General features: G+C 54.9%; 1 protein-coding gene and 1 long non-coding RNA gene across 4 annotated transcripts in view; both read left to right on the forward strand.

The window, feature by feature from the left end:
• Positions 1-232: 232 nt before the first annotated feature.
• Positions 233-2414, forward strand: LOC106043456 (uncharacterized). The gene is made up of 4 exons (XR_001211691.3): positions 233-538; positions 672-769; positions 1726-2015; positions 2281-2414. It is a non-coding gene; the product is annotated as an uncharacterized lncRNA (long non-coding RNA).
• Positions 2415-5696: 3282 nt separating this feature from the next.
• Positions 5697-18421, forward strand: part of CREB3L1 (cAMP responsive element binding protein 3 like 1) — a 45133-nt gene continuing 32408 nt past the window's right edge. The window contains exon 1 of one of the 3 annotated variants that reach the window (XM_048065190.2): positions 5697-6078. In XM_048065190.2, the coding sequence (XP_047921147.1) occupies positions 5971-6078 (108 nt within the window). In that variant the 5' untranslated portion in view covers positions 5697-5970. The remainder of the gene's footprint in view (positions 6079-18421) is intronic. The other 2 variants (XM_048065189.2, XM_048065188.2) reach the window with 2 other exon arrangements.

Genomic DNA, 18421 nt, shown 5'->3' on the forward strand with positions numbered 1-18421 from the left:
TGAGGAGCTCCCACACTGCCAGGCCTCCATGTGCTCACCCCTTAGGAAATGCACTGGATGTCCCGCGACTCCCAGAGAAGGCAAAAGATCTGTGGATGCCGTTATCCCTGTTCGCCACCTGGCCCCGAACCTCTCGTTTCTCTGCCTTTGCCGGCGCAGCTGCCCTTGGGTGTGCTTGTGCATCGCATTCGGGCTTTTTGGAGGCGAGGCCAGCGCGGAGAGGGGCAGGGGAGCTGGCTGCTCCCAGCGACATTTCTGCGCGCCCGCCCGCATCTGTCGCCATGGCAATGCGCGTCTGGGGCTGAGCAGAGCGCGTCTTCCCTCAAGTTGTGAGTGGAGCTCAGCGTTATTTATTTAAAGCCAGCCGTAACGAGCGATAGAGAGCGGAGAGGCACGTTACAAATCCCCTTGCGCAGGCCGTCGCCAAATGAGTCAGAGGCACCGCAGGCTGTAATCAGCCCACCTGACGTCAAAGCTCTCCATCAGAGGAAAAGTGCCGCCTGGAAATGTCAACATGCCCAAGTGGGAAGGCCAGAAGGTAAATCTTTTCCTGTGCTCACTCACCGAGTGGGAAAGAACAATTAAAATCCAGCCAGGTCCCCAGACGCATCTGAGCAGCAATCTGATTGAAGGCTTTTCTTCTCCCCTTCCTCCCTCGTCCCTGCCTTTAGCCGTGTGGGACGGGGCTCTCAGTTTATAGGACCTTGCTGACACAAGCCCCAGGCCTGGCCAGAACGAGGTGTCACCACCAGGAACAGAGGCTCTTCAGGTAAACTCCTGCTACCGAAACCAGCCCTCCCATGCACACTGAGGCCAGCATGCCACCACGCGCAGCCACAAGCTCACGTGTGGATGCCCAGGGGCGAGGACAGGAACTTTGTTTGCATCCGTGTCCCTCACTGACAGCAAGTACAAGGGAGGAGGAGGAGGAAAGCAGCAGGAAGGAGACTGCATTTGCCACAGAAGGTGTCAGCCCCCCGCGGAGAGCTGCGCCACAGCAATGGGCACAGCCGTGCGCCGTGGCAGAAGGGATGTCCTGCGCAGGAGTAAATGCCTTCCTAGCAGAGCTGCCTGTGGTACAGGGAAGACAAAGTGAGAAGGAGCCCTCATCTCTGGATTCTGGAAGCCTGCTCTTCTGCACGTGTCCTAACCACAGCTTAGGTGTGCAAAGGGAGGGGGCTCGGCCACGGATGCCATCAACTGGCCTGCCCCTCCCGAGGAGAGCCATCCCTAGGGGCCCCATCCCTTCCTCGCCCGCTGGTGATTGCCAGGGGTGACAAAGGGACACGCACAGGCAGCCGGGGACACAAGCGAAGTAGGAAGGAAGGAAGAACATCAGATGCAAGCCACAGTGCTTAAAACGAGGGTGGCTCGCCAGTTTCGCCAAAGCGCTCCCCGCGCCTGGCGCTGTGCAGCAGCCAGCACAGTGGGCTTCTAATCTTCCCAAATCACTTAACACTTCTCCCCCTTTTATTTTTGTGCTAAATGTAAGCATTCTGCTTTGGTGGCTGATCCTGGCATCGTGCCCCAGACATTACTCTGGGCTTGCTTTTGCTCTGGGAGATAAGCCTGTAATGAAGGTTTCCTCCACCATGTCTCTCGTTCCCCCGTTAGTGAAAGTCTGTAATTACCAGCGAGGGGCGAGGCAGACAGGACTAAAACAATGTCATTTGAACTGGGGTGAGACATGCCCGAATTGCTGGTTTGTGCTTTTCTCCTCTGCAGTGCTGCCTGTGGATCCAGACCTCGCTGTTAACCCCTGGCCCCCCGCTCCTGCAGACCCCTGCGTGCCCGCTCTGCTGGCCGGATCCTCTTCTGCTGTCCTGAGTTTCTCACGCACCCAAATTTCCTGAAGGGAGGTTATTTAGAGCATTCTGATAACGGGTTTTGCCTTCGGCTGCCAGCAGACTGCTGGAGGAGATGCCCACACGCCAAAGTTACCCTTCCCTCAGTTGTCACCCTGAAAGTTGTGTGGTGCTCCAGCAATGAAACGGGAAAGCTGAGCTACAGACCAGGTGAGGCAGAGGGCTGCTCTTACTCCACCATGGAGAACTGAAGGAGGTACAAACCAATTCCTCCCCTTCATCGATTACCTCCAAAGTAGCAAGTTTTCAGTCCCCACCCTCCGCTATTCACCCCTTAACCATCTGGGGGCTTTGCTTTCTGGCCTGCCTGATCCTGCCACCGGCAGCTCAGCTGCCTTCATGAGGGGCTGAGGGGCTCTGTGCTGGAGCAAGCCTGGGCTCTCTGGTCTCATGTTCAAGGCTTTCCTTTCCCCAGGTCTTGGACTCCCTGCTTCCTTGCCTGCTGGCCCAGAAGACTGATGGGGACCTCTCCGAGAGCCCAAAGTTCACCCCAGGAAGAATAATAATTGCGGCACCGAGCTCTGCGGCTTCCCTTTCATTCCCCACATAGCACCAGGGTGCTCACTGAAACCACAGCATTCATGGATCCCTGCCATATGCAAACATGCAATTAATACGCTCTTCACTTTCCCCTGCACTTCCCAGGCGAGGGGGGAAAGAAAGCACGAGCTGTGCTGTACGTTCCCTTCACACACGCGCGCATGCGTGTGTTTGCGCCTCGCTCGAGTGCTCCGGCACGTCTTGCACCTAGCTGGGCTCAGCAGTTCCCCGTGAAATGTGTCTGCTCGCAGGCAGAGCTTCGCTTTGGTGCAGCACCCGCTCTGTGCAGCTGCACGCAAGGCAAGGCGAGCGACGCGACCTGCTCCCTCTCGGCACAGCGGCAGCAGGTTCACAATTTCACGGGTCTCCCCCCGGGGTGGAAAATAGCGGAGCTAGGTGTGATTTCCTCCCTGCTGGCAGCAGGAGCAGGTGCTCCGGTACCTGCCTGGGAGGCAGGGAATAGGGAGCAGCTGGAGGGAAAAGTGTCTAAACACACCGCTGGAAGGAAATCAAAACGGAGCCGGATTTCCCGGATGAGGCGGGGCTGTTGAACACAGGGCAGAGAGCGACTCTGGCATCTGCAAGTCCTTCCTCGAAAGTTGCCTCATGCTAGAAGATGATTCTTCTAGACTCCTCACCCCCTGCCGACACTTTTTCACAGGTTTTGAATTGTTCCCACAAAAACTACATGAAGTCACAGCCTGAGAGCTGGGTCTAGAACTACTCGTGTCCTCACACACCGTCCCAAGGGACCGCCTGGGGACTGCCGTGCCTCTTCCGTGGACGAGGCCAGGTCCTGTTTCCATCCTCACCATGTTCTCCACGAGAACCCCGGCCAGAGGATCCCTCCTGTAGCACAGCGGTGCGCATGCAGCAAACCAAAAACCACTGACGTATGCAGTTCGCCCCACATTCCTCAAGAAACACTCATCTACGAGTTTGTGAAACCTCCTGGCTCGCTCCGGGGGAAACAAAAGCTCCAGCTTTGCAGGCTGCACGGTGCCCTGGATTGCTGCACACGTGTCCCAGCCCAGAGCCCGGTCCCCTTGCCTCGTGCAACAAGGGACTTGCACTACCCACACTCTCCCCACAGCCGTGAAGGTGTGCAGAGGCAACAAGACAGGGCAGAGCAGAGTAAGAGAGAGCTGGATGCTTTTGTCATGAGAACGGGGCTGAGTATTCCCTTATCAGCAATGATAAAATGATCTTGGGCATCCATGTGCATCCGCAGCATCAAACGCTGCACGGCCAGGAAGGCTTATCTGCTGTCGGTTTGAGACTTGATCAGTCTCAGCACACTCAGCTGCTGTTTCAGTCCTGTGCTGCAATCAGATTGCAAATAAATCTAAATATAAGATCAGAGACAATAGAGCTGAAAAGGAATTTGAGCCATCACGTGGTGCCGCCCCTACCCAAAGGCTGGCTCCAGATCAGCCTTATATGTGTCCCAAGAGAAGTCTGCAGGACTTGCTTGTAAAGATGCTCCGGTGAGGGAGACATTGCCGCTTCCCAGACACCTCGTAGTACCTTTGTGTCAGTTTTTCTGGGACCTGATCTAAAGTTTTCTTACTAAGGAGTGGGTCTGTTACCGCTCAGCCCCCCAGCGTGGTGATAGAGAGAGACGATGGTCCTCCTGCCTCCCGCAGCTGTCCGAGTGCCTGCAGACTGCAGGCACAGGAGCTTTCCTCCTACGCCAAAGCAGCCCAATTCCCTCCGTCCATTTTTAGGGCCCCTTTTTCTCCACTGCCTGTCATTCTCTCTGCCCTCCTCTGGCCTCTGCCCTGATATCCCCATCTTGCTCCAGGTGTGGCACCCCCGATGGGTATGGCATTTTGGCTATTCCACACCGGTCCTCAGCAGAGCAGAAGGGGACGTGTTAAAGGTTTTGCAGGAGGATCCCTACATTTATACCCCAGCGTGCCACTTGTCTTTTTCACAGCCGCGCTTTTGGCTCCCGAGGATCAACAGCAACACTCAGGGAGGTGACGTTTGCACTGCCCAATTTCGGTGTTTAGAGATCTTTTAATCTTCAGAACAGACCTTACAATTCCTGTCCGAATGCGTCAAAGCGTTTTTCCCTTCGGGCGCTGACAAACGAGCGAGGTTTTCTTTGCTTGACCTTTGGGCCTGCCCGTGCTGCGCACGCAGCAGCCGCAGCTCACAGCACCTCGTCCTGCCGGCCTCGCGCCGAGGGCAAACACAGCGCGTGTCCCGAGAGGAGGCTGCCTTGCGCTCGTGTGGGCGAGGCGTGGAACCAAACATCCGTGTTTGGCCACGGATTTTACCATTCCTGTACTGTTAAGGAGCAAGCACAGCCCTCGTCTCCATGCGCAGGGAGTGTGCACCCGTGTGGGGTTCACCCTGCGGGGACGGGGCAGCCCGGAGAGGTGCTCGTCCTCGGTGGGAGAGCTCTGAGGTGGCCCTGTGCCGCAGCCCATGGTTTGTTCCCAGTTTGTTACCACCACCACGGGATACAAATGCCACTCTGTGGGAACAGCGAGCATCTCACCTGTTTAGACGATGATTTCCAAATGCCGTTCCTCCCTCGCATAAGTAAGAAATTAAAAGACTTTGCGGGAACAGCAGCGCGACTCCATCTTGGCTGAATTTATGTCTTTGACCCTTTCACCCAAAGGCTCTTTACACTTGACTGAAACATGAGGTAAAAGTAAATGTGACTGAAAGAGCCCATTGTGTGTGCAAGCATAAAGGCTTTTGTGTGCAGGAGGCAGCGTGCGGCCGGTTGCGCGAGGAGCAGCCCAGGAGTGCCGGGGTTGTGCTGTCAGTGCTGGGACCCGCGGGGAGCACGGAGCACGAGCCTGTGGTGGCCGTGCAGAAGGAACCCCAGGCCTTGGCCGGGGGATTTTCAAATGTGGGTCTGGCCTTGGGACGCCGGCCTGTTCTCCGCAGAGCCATGGAGCCGGGACACACTGAGGCAGCACCGGGGCTCCTTCGGCGGGATCGCTATAAGTGGTTTTCCCGCCGGTGGTGGGAGCAAGGCTCAGAGGGGACGGGGATCCATAATCCCATTTACCTGAGGCCACCTAATCTGCCCGAAGCGCTTTACCGGTGCCCGACTCCCTAATCACACAGCAGCCCGGGGGCTGCCTCAGCCGGGCCCTGCCCGCGGCGCCTCGCGGCCTGGGGTCGCCGCTCTGCCCCGGGGGGCTACCGAGGGGTGCCGGGGGGCTACGGGGCCGGGCGGGGACGGCGTGAGGGGGGAGCCCCGGCGCCTCCGGGCCGCCTGAAGGGGGTGTCGGCGCGCTAGGGCCCGCCCGCCGCTTCCCCAGCACGGGGCGGGGGCGGGCCGCCGCCGGCCGCCGGCGCTGCCCGCCCGGCCCCTGCGCAGCGGGGCACTGACAGCTGCCCCGAGCGGGGCACCGGCACGGCTCGGCTCGGCTCGGCGCTCCCCTGGGCGGCAGGAGGCTCGCCGCCCGCCCCGGGCCCCGCCGCCCCATGGACCGCCGGCGCCTGGGCGGCGGGACCGAGCCGCCGCTGTGAGCCCGGCCGGCGGGGAGCGGCGGAGCCCCCTCGGCGAGCGCCGAGCCCCCGGCCCCCGGGCACCATGGACAGTATCCTGGAGCCCTTCCCCGCCGAGCGGCTCTTCCCCGCCGCCGGACCCGGCTTCCTCGACCTCGGCGACTTCAGCGAGGCGGATTTCCTCAGCAATGTGGTAAGGGGCGACCCCGGGGGTGTGTGTGTGTGTGTGTGTGCGCGCTGCGGCAGCCCCTCGATGCCTGCCCGGCACCCCGAGGTGCCCGCCCCGCTGCTTTGCCTTCGCTTCTTTTTTTATTTTTTTTTTTTTTTTTCCCTTTGCAATGGGAGCACAGTGCGGTGGGACAGCGGCGGGGGCACGGCCGGGTGGCAGCGGGACCCCAGGGACTTGGGGCTCCCCCCCCCCCCCCGTGCGCCCCTAACCCCCGCGCAGGGTGGCGGCCGGGCACGGAGCATCCTCCCCTCATCCACCTCGGAGCGCAGTGACTCGGGAGGGAAGGGTGCTGCCAGCCCCGAGAAACCAAAGGGGCATTGTTCACCTCCGAGGAAGCTGCCCGGCCTCTCCGAGGAGTCGGGCGAGTCCCGCGTCTGGCAGCTCCCTCTGCGTGCACGGGCTCCTGTCCTGCCCCAGCACCGCGAGCCGGGCTCTCAGGGAGCGTTGGTGCTGCAAACCCTGCCTGCCCCTCTGCCCTGGTGCAGGAGGGCCCCACCTCACAGGTGGCTGAGCCAAAGGTAGGCGAGCGTCCCATCCGTGCCCCCATCCCACCCCAGCACCTCCTGTGCTCCCGGCGTGGCAATGTGGGCACCTCCGAGCACCGTCCTTGTGGCAGGAGCAGGAGTGATGCCAGCAGCACGACACCAGAGCAGGAGACAGGGAGAGGAAGGCTGTAGCTGTTAAGTGCCTGGTAAAGCCACTTCTTCATGCAAGATACCCAAAGATACCCAAGATACTGTTTTGCGCTGCCTCCGGTGTGGAGGAGAAAGTAGAGATGGAGAATTTGCATTTATGCTGGGTGCACCGTGCTTGGTGTGTGGAGGCACGTTGGCTCTGGGAAAGAGATTATTCGGGCGGTCCCATGCCTCAGACATCTCACCAGCTCCTGCTCTCCGGGATACTGCTGTGCCTCAGGGACCGGCCGCGGCCGGGCACTGCAGGAGGCAGCGGAGCCCGGCTGTGTGCTCGCAGCTCCCACTGGTGACTGCAGGGCCTCAGCTGCTCCGAGACCCATCGCAGGGAGCCTTGCGTTTCCCCTCCTTCCTTATATGCCCTGCATGGATGCAGCTGTGCTGCTACAGAAGTGCTGTATGCCAGGACCATTTATTCTCCTACCTGTGAGGAAATACTATGTCTCGGCATCCCCACTTTGACCTAGTTGCAACAGGGGCTGCAGTCAGAAGTCAGGAAAACCCTTGTCTATATAGGTGGTACCTCCTTATAGTTTAAATACAACTTCTGCCTGCAAACAGAGCATGAGAAAAAGAAGCTTTTGTGTAAGAGTGCCATCTGGTGCCACCTGCCAGGACAGTGTGTTCAAAATGTGCGGTGACCAGGGGTAGGCTGCCGCCAGGTTGGGGTGACTCTGGCATCGTTGTCCTCCGCTTCCAATTAGAAAAAGAAGTACTGTGTGGATTTTCCCCTAGCTGCCTGCACCACAAACTTCTGTGGGAGTGTGCGAGTCAAACTGATGCCTTCTCTTCCCAGATACGATAAACAGAGGAGGTTCTGTATCTGCTTCCCACCTTCCAAATCTGTTGATGATACGTGCCCCAGAACATAATACATCAGCCTCTTTGTTCTCTTGATGCATGACAACACGGGGGGAAGGAATATACTTACATTTTCCTACGAAATCCAGCAAACCTCCTGGGGTCTGGAGATGTGCTGAGAAGTTCTTTTTACACAGAACTGTGTGAAGCATCACCGTGCACAATAGATTGCAAAGTTGCCAGTGCCTTTGCTTCAAAGATGGGCAAACTTTTCCAGATATTGTTCAGCAAGTATTTTTCTTAGAATAGGCCGGGAATTTTGGCTATAAAATGCCAGTATGAAACTTTTTTTTTTTTTTTCTGAGGATGACTTCTTCTGTTCAGAACAGAAGCGGAAAGAAAGGATGGGTGAACCTTACTGCAGAGGCTGTGCTCCTCTGGGGCAAGAATTACGTGGCTCTGAACTGCTCGCCTTTCCTGAACCGTCACTCCTCATTAGTCATCTTGTTCTTTTGAAAATGGCTCTCTGCATTGTTCATCTAAAGCTGTGAGAAAGGAGTAAGGACAGTACCTCTGTAGATGCGTCCTCAAGGAAGTCTGTGTGCTTGAAACAGAGAAAAAAAATATTGACTGGGGGGGCTGCCGTTCAGAAGAGCCTAGGCAGGTTGTAGGAATGGCTCAACAGGAGCCTCAAGAGATGCAGCGAGGGCAAAAAGCGACTCCTGCACCCTTCCTGGGGCTGGCTGGGAGAAGTGCCGCAAAGGTCCTGGGGGTCCTGGGTGGCAGCAGCTGCGTGCGAGCCAGGGGTGTGCAAAGAAGGCTTGGAGCTGCCATGGAAGTGTGGCTGTAAGGGAGAGAGGGAAGCGATCGCCCCCTTTTCCATCTAAAATGTGGTGTCTGGTTTTGTACGTGGGATATTTTGGACATTGATAAATGTGCAGCCCCCCTGCACCCGTGAGGAACTTGCTGAGAAGAGGGAGACAGGCTCTGTACATCAGTGCATGGCAGGAGGATGAGAGACAGTGCTCATAAATCGGAACAGGGAAGGCAGAGACTTGGTATGAGGAAAGGATTTCTCACTGTGAGGACACTTAGGAGTAGGAAGAGGCTGCCCAGAGGCGTTGTGGAAGCTCCAGCCTCGGAGGTTCCCAAGACCAGTCTGGATAAAGCCCTGAGCAATGTGGTCTGCATTTAGCGTTGGCCCTGCTCTGAGCAGGGGCTTGGATTAGAGACCTCCTGAGCTCCCTCCTAACCTGCACAGGTCTTGTGTGGTTATATGATTTCTGTTTGGTTTGTTTGTTTGTTTGTAAATATTAAGGAGAGTGGTGTCTGCTTCATACTTGGAGTGGAAATCTCTGGGGGATACAAACTGCTTCTTTTACTTCACTTACTCTCTGCTAACCCGACTTATATACGATGACTTCTAAAAACACCACCAGCTCCTCTTGCTCGGGAGGCTGCCTACTGCTTTTAAACCGAGACAACTTTGTTCATCTTTTTCTACCAGAAAGGACCCACTGTAAATGAGACTAATCCGTCATGCGGTGATTGCTTATCGATTCCACCTGTCCGACCCCTGTCCAGCCCAGCACTTCTGGTTGTTCCCATCTATCCACTTACCATCTATTATGGCTGCACTCGCAGGGCTCTTACTCTCTCCGCTCTTATCGGTGTTGTGAAACTCTTCAAAGGGCTTATCTTCTGAGTCAGATCCACCACTGTGCTTCACTGGGTCTGCGACACTGATGTCAGAACGAAGCCAGAATAAACCAGCCAAACAGGAGGCATGTGTTCCTTTTTAACCTAGTACCCCAGAGGGTTTGTTTCTTCCTTGTGCTTCTGTATTTTATGGTATGAAAAATACCTTCAGAGATGACTCTGGAGGTTGGATGTTCGTGTAAACACAGCTCTGTTTTGACTCTGTGCTTTTCAAAGCATATTCTGTGTCTCCTTCTGAAAGGGAGATATCAAGGCAAAAAAAATAACCTACAAGTTAGTTGAGGTCTGCACTGTTAGAAGCTTGTTAGAAGCAAAATGGCAGTTCAGACTGTCTCCGCAGTGTTCACCCAGCTGCGTTGGAGGATGCACAATAGCGTGCTCTGTCACTGTGTGACCTGATGATGTTCCTGGGCAAGGTGACGAGCGGTACCTGCTGGAGCCCGCTGCGATGCCACAGAATGGGAGGGGAACCACTTGTCTCTGCAGGTTGCTCCTTGAGTGCAAACTGGGTTTTGTGCCTCCCGTTTGCTCTTTTCTTCGGCATTGTCACAGCCTGCAGAAAGGAGGAAAGCGGCAGAACTGTACATAGTGAGAAAGCCAAGAGCAGTGCTGGTGCAACTCAAAGGGGAGCTTCCTCTGAAGATAAACACAGGCTACTCACCAGGGATGACCGTCACTCCCATGAGAATCCTGTACACATTTCTGTTCCTCCTATGCCTGCTAGAGGGACATAAATAGCACTTAAGTGTTGCTTAGGTCCTGGACTGGTCTTTGGTCTGGGAGAGTTTCATGCTGTGTAGGCTCCCTCCCACCACCTCAGCACGCAGTGAAGACGAAGAGCTCAGCAGGTTCGGTCATCCGTCGTCCAGTGGGTAGCAAAGGGAGCTCCTGTGCCGGGAGGCTGGGTCTGACACTGCTGGTAGTCCTGCACAGGGACACATGCACAGAGCATTTTGGCCCTCTTGTCCCTGTGCATGGTAAAATTTGGTCAGTGGTGCATCCCTGGTTGTGCAAGGCAGGACTTTTTTCTTTAAATTTTGCTTGGAACTTGCTGGTCAGAGATTCCTGTGCGATCTGGAGCACAGATACAGATAGACCTGATGGGGCTATCAGATCTGTTCTGATGGAAATAAATCTCAAAATAGTAGTCCCCAGATCTTCCTTATCTCATTAGTCTCTTTGGATCCATCTCACGGCTCCTCCACTTCATGCCCATGCTGGTCCTCGCTGTCTCACAGCTGGACTTGCACCTGCAGAGGTGCTAGCCGCAGGGTGAAACCACAGCTGAACACAACAGCTCGTGGGCCTCTGAACCTACAGCATCATCACTGCAGAGTCATCACCAGGAAACATATTTCCATTTCAGTAACGAAGAGGGGGAGAGATGTGAGCTCCCTTTGGAAGACTAGGAGAGCACTTCCTCCGCAGAGACTTGGGGATCACCTGCGCGTCCTTCCACACCAGAAAGAAACTGAGAGACATTTGGGATACTCTTCCAAAATAAAAAAACGTTCATCTGTAGGACAGCTGGCAGCACATGCTGGGGATCCACCGGCCAAAATGAAAATCTCTGACGAAGTGGGAGAACCCTTTAGCCACGCAGGTAGGCCGGGGCTAGGAGAGAGGCTGTAACTCAGAGCAGGAGTGCAGGAAGGCATCTGTCCGAAACAGGGTTAAACAGCAGAGACAGAGCCACCGTCTTGGTGGGGAGAAGCAGGAAGGACGTCAGTGAAGTGCTTGCAGAGCAAACAAAGGGCGTGCTGGCAGGGGCTGGAAGCACATCTGTGCCTCCTGTGCGCTCCCACTGAGGGAGGGCATCAGCAGCACCAGCTGGGAGGTGACACCCACAGCTCTGACAGGTGATCCCCGTCCCCTCTGGCATTAGGCAGTCATTGGTGCTGCCATCACTTTCTGAGATGCGGAAACCCAGGGGTCACACCTGTATGGACCAGACTGTAGAAAGCCTGAGGTGGTCTGTGCTCCATTGCATCTGCTTCTGGTCCCAGTATGAGTCCCTAGGCATGGCTTGGTTTGACTGGAACAACTAGGGAACATCTCTCAGCATTGCCTGCCCCCTCCCATAGCCCAGAAGCAAGGTTGTCCTCCATGCCCAATGCAGGAGGCACAGCAAATGTGGTGGTAGGGGGCCAGGCTTGGTGGCCTGCCAGCCCCTGGAAGCGCAGTGAGGTCCTGCCACGCCACGGAGAAGGAGCAAACAAGCTGCAGAGAGGTTTGGAGGCGAGAAAATGCACACCCATCATTTGGCCTTCCACAGGAAACTTGGATCTCTTAGGAGATTTTAGCAGTGTTCCCAGTCGTTGTTATCAGAAGGCAGGTCCTGAGGGGCGGCAGCACACCGGGATGTATCGTAGTGTCTAGTGGCTTCTTCATCCTGCGACAAGCACTGGCTTCATCAGGGTAAAGTGCCTCCTGCTGCCCAGGATGGCCCCATCCAGCGCTGCCCTTGTCTCCTCCAGCCCCGCGCTGGCCCCATCCGGCATCGTGCTGGTTCGCTGAAGCCTGGGATGGAGCTGTCTCTGGTAGGGAGGGGAATTTCCTTGTGCTCACATATGGGGAAAGAAGACCTTGTTTTGAAGCAGTGCCTTAAAGGGAAGTATTACAAAGAGTGACTTCGCAGCCACAGTCCCGCTATTCAAAACAGAGCCGTGCTGACACCTCTGCAATGTACTCCCATGTTTCCTCTGAGAAAGGTCTAGTCCTGGGATCACTCTGTTTTTTTCTCAGCACTTCTCTGTAAGTTTTAAGACCGTAGGATTTAGTTAGCATATAATATATTAATTATTTGTTATTTAAAAATTCTCAGTGTTAAAGGAAGGGAATGAAAACATTCCACTGAGTTGTCTCTGTGATGGCCACATGGCAGGTTCTCTTCTCATAGCCACACATTGCTTGCTATGAAGATTTGATTCCCAAGATTGACTCATATCAGCGCATTTTAGGGAAGGGATGAGTCCCCAGTGTGTCCTTTGACTTGTTGTGGATGGTCCACTGCAGGACACCAGATGGGAACAAAACCCCGTCAGTGTCCTTGCTGCAGTTGCAGGGCAGCAGGTAGGGCCTAGGGGTGAAGCGGACCATTACAGCTCCACTAAGAAATGGCCAGGAGCTGTCTCTTGGCCTGATTTGACCAGGAGACTTCCCAGGGAAGTGCCAGCTCTGTGCTGCAAGGTGAGGTGCAGTCACCAGCGCCTGACAGGCTTCTTTGTGCCAGCTTTGTTCCTCTGCAGGGGAGGCATCTGTTGTAGGCCAACTGAGTCAGTCTTCACTGCAGGCCAGTCTCCGTCTGGGGTTTACTACATCCCACAGACCTCAGCTTTCTGCTGGGGACTTTATTTTTCCTTCTTTGCTCATCTGAGCCTCTGGGACTTTGTGTCTCCACACGGAAATGAGAAGTGAGAGCGGAACCAAAGCCACGTTTCTCGGTGGGCTCCCTTGCTGGCATCAGGGCTGTCCCACTGAGAGGAGGTGACTTCTGCACTAATGTCGTTTGGTGTCCTCTGGCTGAAGTCATCGATCATGTTTTCAGTCTGGTCTTCTGTGGGTTTGCACGTTCTGCATCACCCCTCCGAGGAGAAACAGCTGAAGGGGCGTGAGGAGCCGAGGGCAAGGCCAGAGCAGCAGGGGGCTGCAGGTAGCGTGCTGAAAGGCAGGCTGTGTCTTTCAACCCCGGTGCTCCCCACAGATGCCGTGCAGTGTTTACATCTGTCTAACTTATTCCCAGCTGCTTGAGAAAACAAATGTTTGCTTCTGCTTTCCTGTAGGGTCACGTCGTTTTAAGGAAGATTTTCCTTTTCTGCAGTCACCCGAGCCTACCTGAACACCCCAGCCCTTCCCCTGTCACCCATCCCTTTCTGACTAATTTATCCACCATTTTTTCTCTTTCCTTGCGTGTCTCCTTTTATTCATTTTTTGTTAAATCTTTCCAGGTCTGTCTGCCTCCAAGTCATTTGGAGCTGCTCTGGTCAGTGTCCAAGCGATAGGTGCTTGACACTGATCTTGACACGCTGTTCAGCCAGAACAAGGTCCCGTGAAGGTTGTAACTGCACCATCCCACATACTCTTTCACTCCTTCCTTTCTACTGCATGTAGAGGCACATCCTATTTCATCTTCTCACTCCCTGGGATTGCAGAAATTCTTTGTACGGGATGGAAGCAATGTGCATGGCTATTCTCACTGAAACTAGTATGTAATTTAAAGCAGTGCTGGGTTGGATGGGGCTAATCAGTACCATCTTTAGGGATCTAAGGTGATGCTGTATATGCGGTCATTCATTATGATCACTGTCCAGCCTGTTTCAGAGGACGCTCACCCTTGACTACCTCTGCAAAGTTGCTTTTGGCTTCCTCACACTGTGACTTTGTCTTGATCAGGAAAAGCGTTCGTTTAGGTTGGTCTGGCTGGCCCGAGTTAGCAAACCTGCTCAAAACTCAGCTATCAGTTTTCCTAGAATAGATGCAGAGTAACATGTTCAGCTCAGCGAGCTGTGTCAGGAGTTCCCATGCAATAGGAATATCAGGTCTCCCTTGGGAGGAATCTGGCAGCTGGAGCTGGAGGAGGAATACAGTTTGGGCCAGCTACCAAGCATGTTACACAGGAGGGAGCTGGATACAACATCCACTTTGGGCACTGATAGTTGGACTGTCAGCATCCCCCCTGCGGGCAAACTTCCTTAGGCCAGTGCCCAAAGAAACTTCGTCGTGCCGAGCTTCCCCACCCCAGGCTGCTGGCTTCTTCTCAGGGTGCCACGGAGAGTCCGGGTGGGAGCACCGCGCTCAGGAGCAGCACATCTCTGCTGGACGAGGGGAAGGGGTCTCGCCTTGCAAATACGCTCCTCACCCTGCAGTGCTTGTGATGGTCCCACCCAGAGGGGTGGCTGAGGCACAGGGAGAGAAGGATGAAGAAGAGGACCCGGGTCCGGAGCCTTGGTAGTTAATTGCTGCGTGTCAGAACAGCTCAATGCTGTTGCCATAAATTCATGACAGTTGAAGGAAGGTGCTGGGCAGGTGCTTTTGGCTGAGCTCGCTGCTGCCTCAGGGGAGGGACTGCAAGCCAGGCAGCTCAGGGAGGAGGAAGCTATCGCTGACATTTGTGAAGGCTGCTGATGGAAGGTTTCTTTCAAAGCCTTTTCAGTCTCTCGATCTGAGAGCTCTTTGCCCAGGGAGTGCTGGAAATCTGGCTCTTCTTTCTGAGGAAATGTGCAGACTGTGAGAGTTGATGAGGTGCCGTTGAGCCACAAATACTGAATTGCCAATCGAATGATGCTGAGTTTGTTAGTTTGTTCTTGGTTGTTGTTTTTTTTTTTTTTCCATATGGGCAGTGATGCAGCGACTGGGCATGAGGTTGTCAGGAATGGGAGAACGCTAGTCCCAGCTCTGCCTGTTGCTTAGCATGCTATCTTCAGGGTGTCTCTTGGTACGACACAGCTTCTGAGGTCTAAAAATTAACGCACAGCCTTATTCTCACTTGCACGGTACAATGCCATCAGTGGGTGAAGCAGACCCATGACAAGTTAGGCTGGGGCGGTGGGGTTGTTTGCAGGTACCTGCCAGGAATGGTCTGTAGGAGCTCTTACTTTGTTTCCCCGGTTAGTCTCTTTGAATTCCTTTGCAGCTATAGATGATATTTGTGACATTTTCAGTTTGGCAGCTCCATCCTCCACTGACGTCCCAGCTATCCATTGCCCTTCTCCCGTTCATGCCACCTATGGACTGTGGATGGCTGATTTTGACCTCAGACACTTAAGGTTAATCCAGAGTAATCTTTCAGTGTCAGTCTGGATGACTAAGTCGGTCAGCGTCAGGATTTAAACTGAAGTACTTGGCCCATACTGTTGCTGGCCTGGCTTCCTTGGGCCATACTGAAAACCAAACAATTTGTGCTTTATAAATCCAGTGAATGGGCTGTACTCATACCTCATCCTCCACTGAACAACCAGATCCTGGCCGAGCTGCAAAACTTAACTTCACCCTGGGTTTGGGCAACTTGCTGAGAGCACCCCATTACATTTCTGCCCAAAACTGCTGCTTGGTTAGGGCTGTGCCGAGTTCCCAGGCTCCCAAAGTATGTGTGGACTGGTTTTTGTCTGAGGAGATCACGAGCTGAGAGTACCAGAGTGCCATGGCTTTGTCAGCCCGCTAACAGGGCGTTAAAGACCCGTGGCAGTCCCTCTCGGTCACTCCTGCTGCTCAGTGCATGGTTTTGTGCTTTCCCTTTCTCCTTGGAGGTGCCCTTTCCCCTCAGAAAGTCTGCCTGAACTGCTTAAAGTTAGGGTTGCTATTGCGCACTGGGAAGAGCAATGCTAAGGTTGTTTTCCCGATCTCTGCTGCCTCTCCTGCTCTTCAGGATTTGTCAAAGATAATTGGCAGTGGTCCGACAGCTGGATTAGCATTAAATAACAAGCAAATGGCCTGCAGCCCTTTTTCAGGCCCGGCAGAGCGCACACCTTTAATTCCTTCCTTACATGTCTTCGAGCCCTGTTTTTATCCCACTGGGAGACAGCCGGGGAGCAGCGCTGGCCTGGTCAGCTCCGGGCACAGAACACAGGGTGCTGCGCTCGTTTCCTTGTCACTAATTAGTGCCTGGGTGGCAGCTAGCAGCTGCAAACTCCGACAGCAAAACTGCTTTCTCCCTGCCCCTGGTGCTGCAGTCACGGCGAGCAGTCCGTGGCAGCTGCGAGCAGCTGGGGTACGCTGCAGCAGAGCGGCAGCAATGCTCATTTCTTCATGCTCCTGCGTGCTCCAGGCTCCAGGGGAGCTGCCCTGGCAGCATCCTCCCTTGCAGCCAGGGGCTGAAGTCCCCGGTGAGATGAAGGCTCACATCACTGTGTCAGCCCCAGCGTGGTGCAGTCATCCAGCAGCATGGGCATCGACGAGCAGGAGCCAGAGACCCATGCCCTGAGTAGTGCCCATCCACCGTTCTCAGATGCCTTTCTGATATTTGATGAAATTGGATTATGTAGAGTTGCCAGAGTTTTTACTTATTTATTCTGGGAAAGGGAAGAGGGAAAGAGGCCAGGAGGGATGGGGAATAGGGAAAGAAAGAGGGAAGAAAAAGCAAAGACAAGAGAGAGGTAGCTATGCAGTTAGCATTCCTGAGCCATCTGGACCTGTTGGCATGGCCCCAGCTGGACGGGCTCGCAGGTTTATCCACAGCATGATGTAATCTCCATCGTCCAGCATTTGATTTTTCTCCTTGCTCTGGATGGCCTCGTATCGGGTGCATGTCTGGAGCGGGCATTTTGATTTCCTGTTGCTATTTGTGGACTTTTCCTGGCCGATCCTCAAGAGCAGCTCAGGCGGTTTGCATTCCTCAAGCCGAAGAAGCAATGCCACCCGGCAGAGGCCAGCAGCAGCCAGCCCGTCATTTGGGGAGGGGTCCGGCTGTGGTTCGCGCCGTGCCGCATCTGGAGAGAAGCCGACACCTCTGCCTGGTGCTCAGGCAGCTGCAGCTGAGCCCAGGAGTCATCTCAGCCTTCAACAGTGGCGCAGAGAGGGCTCTGGAGAGGGGCTGGCGGGCCACCCCTTCCCAGCCGCTCATGGGCTTCCCTGGCCCGCTCAGTCTTGCAGTAGGACGGGAGGAAGGAGAGTTTTATTTGGCCCACGACCTATTCCTCCCTTTGGTTGATGTGAGCAAAAAGCAACAGATGATCTCAGTCCTGCTCCTCTGCTAAAGGCAGCACCGGGGCTCTCGGCTGCTCTGTGAAGCAGGTGGGCTTCCCATCCCTGCAGGTGGGAAGGGGAGAAGGTGAGGACAGTGATCCCCTTACCTCCATCACTCGGTGCCACTACCAGGGCAGGGCCGTGCTCCTGGAGGCAGGGCAGTGTGATGGGACAGATTCAGACTTGCGTTCCCCACATGCTCTGCCGGAGATGGCCGTGCCTCACTGGAGCAGGCCATTTCTTTCTTCCCGAGTCCTTCCTGGCACACAAGACGGAGAGGGTATGCACTTCAGCCTCCATAAAAAGCGTGCTGTTTGAACACCTCTGGTGTGATTTCTCTAGGTGGGATTTCTCTCCGTACAGTTCACCCCTGCTGCAAGCAAACTTCACACCCAGCCATACGAGGGGCCTGCTTCAGAGCACACTGCTCTCCGCTCTGACTCGAGATGTGGGAGCTGTGTGATGGGCCCATTAGGCAATAGTTTGACAGTCGCAGACAGTATTCCCTCCCTCGCGATGCCTCATCCTGCACACATGCCTTGCCTAGCTTTGTTTCCTCCAGGGCCCAGGGGACGGGGAATTGGAGAGCAGTGACCCCCAGGGAGCCAAACGCTGTTCAGCAGAGGATCCCAGCGCCTGGCTCAGAGGTTGCCCTGGTTGCATCCGGAGGGAGCAGGGCTCTGCTTTCAGTAACACCCCGGAGATGGCCAGTCCACAAGGGCTGGGATGGACTCACTGGAACCGCAGCACCGAGCTTTTCCACCCGACTCAGCTCTGCTGAGCGAGAGAGTAGCTGAGGAAAACGATGGCCTCTTTATAAAGCAACTGGCAAAACTCTTGCATCTCTCCTGGGAGCAGGCCAGGGATTCTGAGTCACTGCTTAGGCTGGTTGCAGCCAAGGTAGTCTTACCCAAGACATTAAGTGAGAGAGGAGAGATCCACCCAGGAGTGCCAGCAGAAAGAGAAATAGTCACAAACATAATTAATAATAATATAATGATGAAAAGATGCAGAAATGCACTGCCCGCTCCAAAAATAAAGTCTGAGGACAATTCAAATACTGTAAAGAAAAGAGGAGAGGAAAGAGTCGAGAAAGACCGCCAAAGCCTGCATGTCAGCTGCAATGCAAGGAGCCCCGTCCAGCTGGCTTGGGTTCAAAGAGCTCCTATTGTCCAACAGCATTTCCAAGACACCATTCAAAACTTTCAGAAAATGAACCCAAGATGCAGGGTGAGATTTATCGCACAATAAAGGCAACCCAGATGTGTGCACCCTTTCAGAGGGAGGAGATGGGAGCAAGGCGATGGAGGAGCGTGAGGGAAGAGGGTTGCATGAGGTCTGGGGCTGTGAGCACCCAGGCAGGAATAGAGGCTGGGTGCGTGCGTCTGTGCTGGGACACGCACCGGGCACTTGTG

This window comes from Anser cygnoides, chromosome 5, assembly GCF_040182565.1.
Source record: "Anser cygnoides isolate HZ-2024a breed goose chromosome 5, Taihu_goose_T2T_genome, whole genome shotgun sequence".
In the NCBI taxonomy this organism is placed as follows: domain Eukaryota; kingdom Metazoa; phylum Chordata; class Aves; order Anseriformes; family Anatidae; genus Anser; species Anser cygnoides.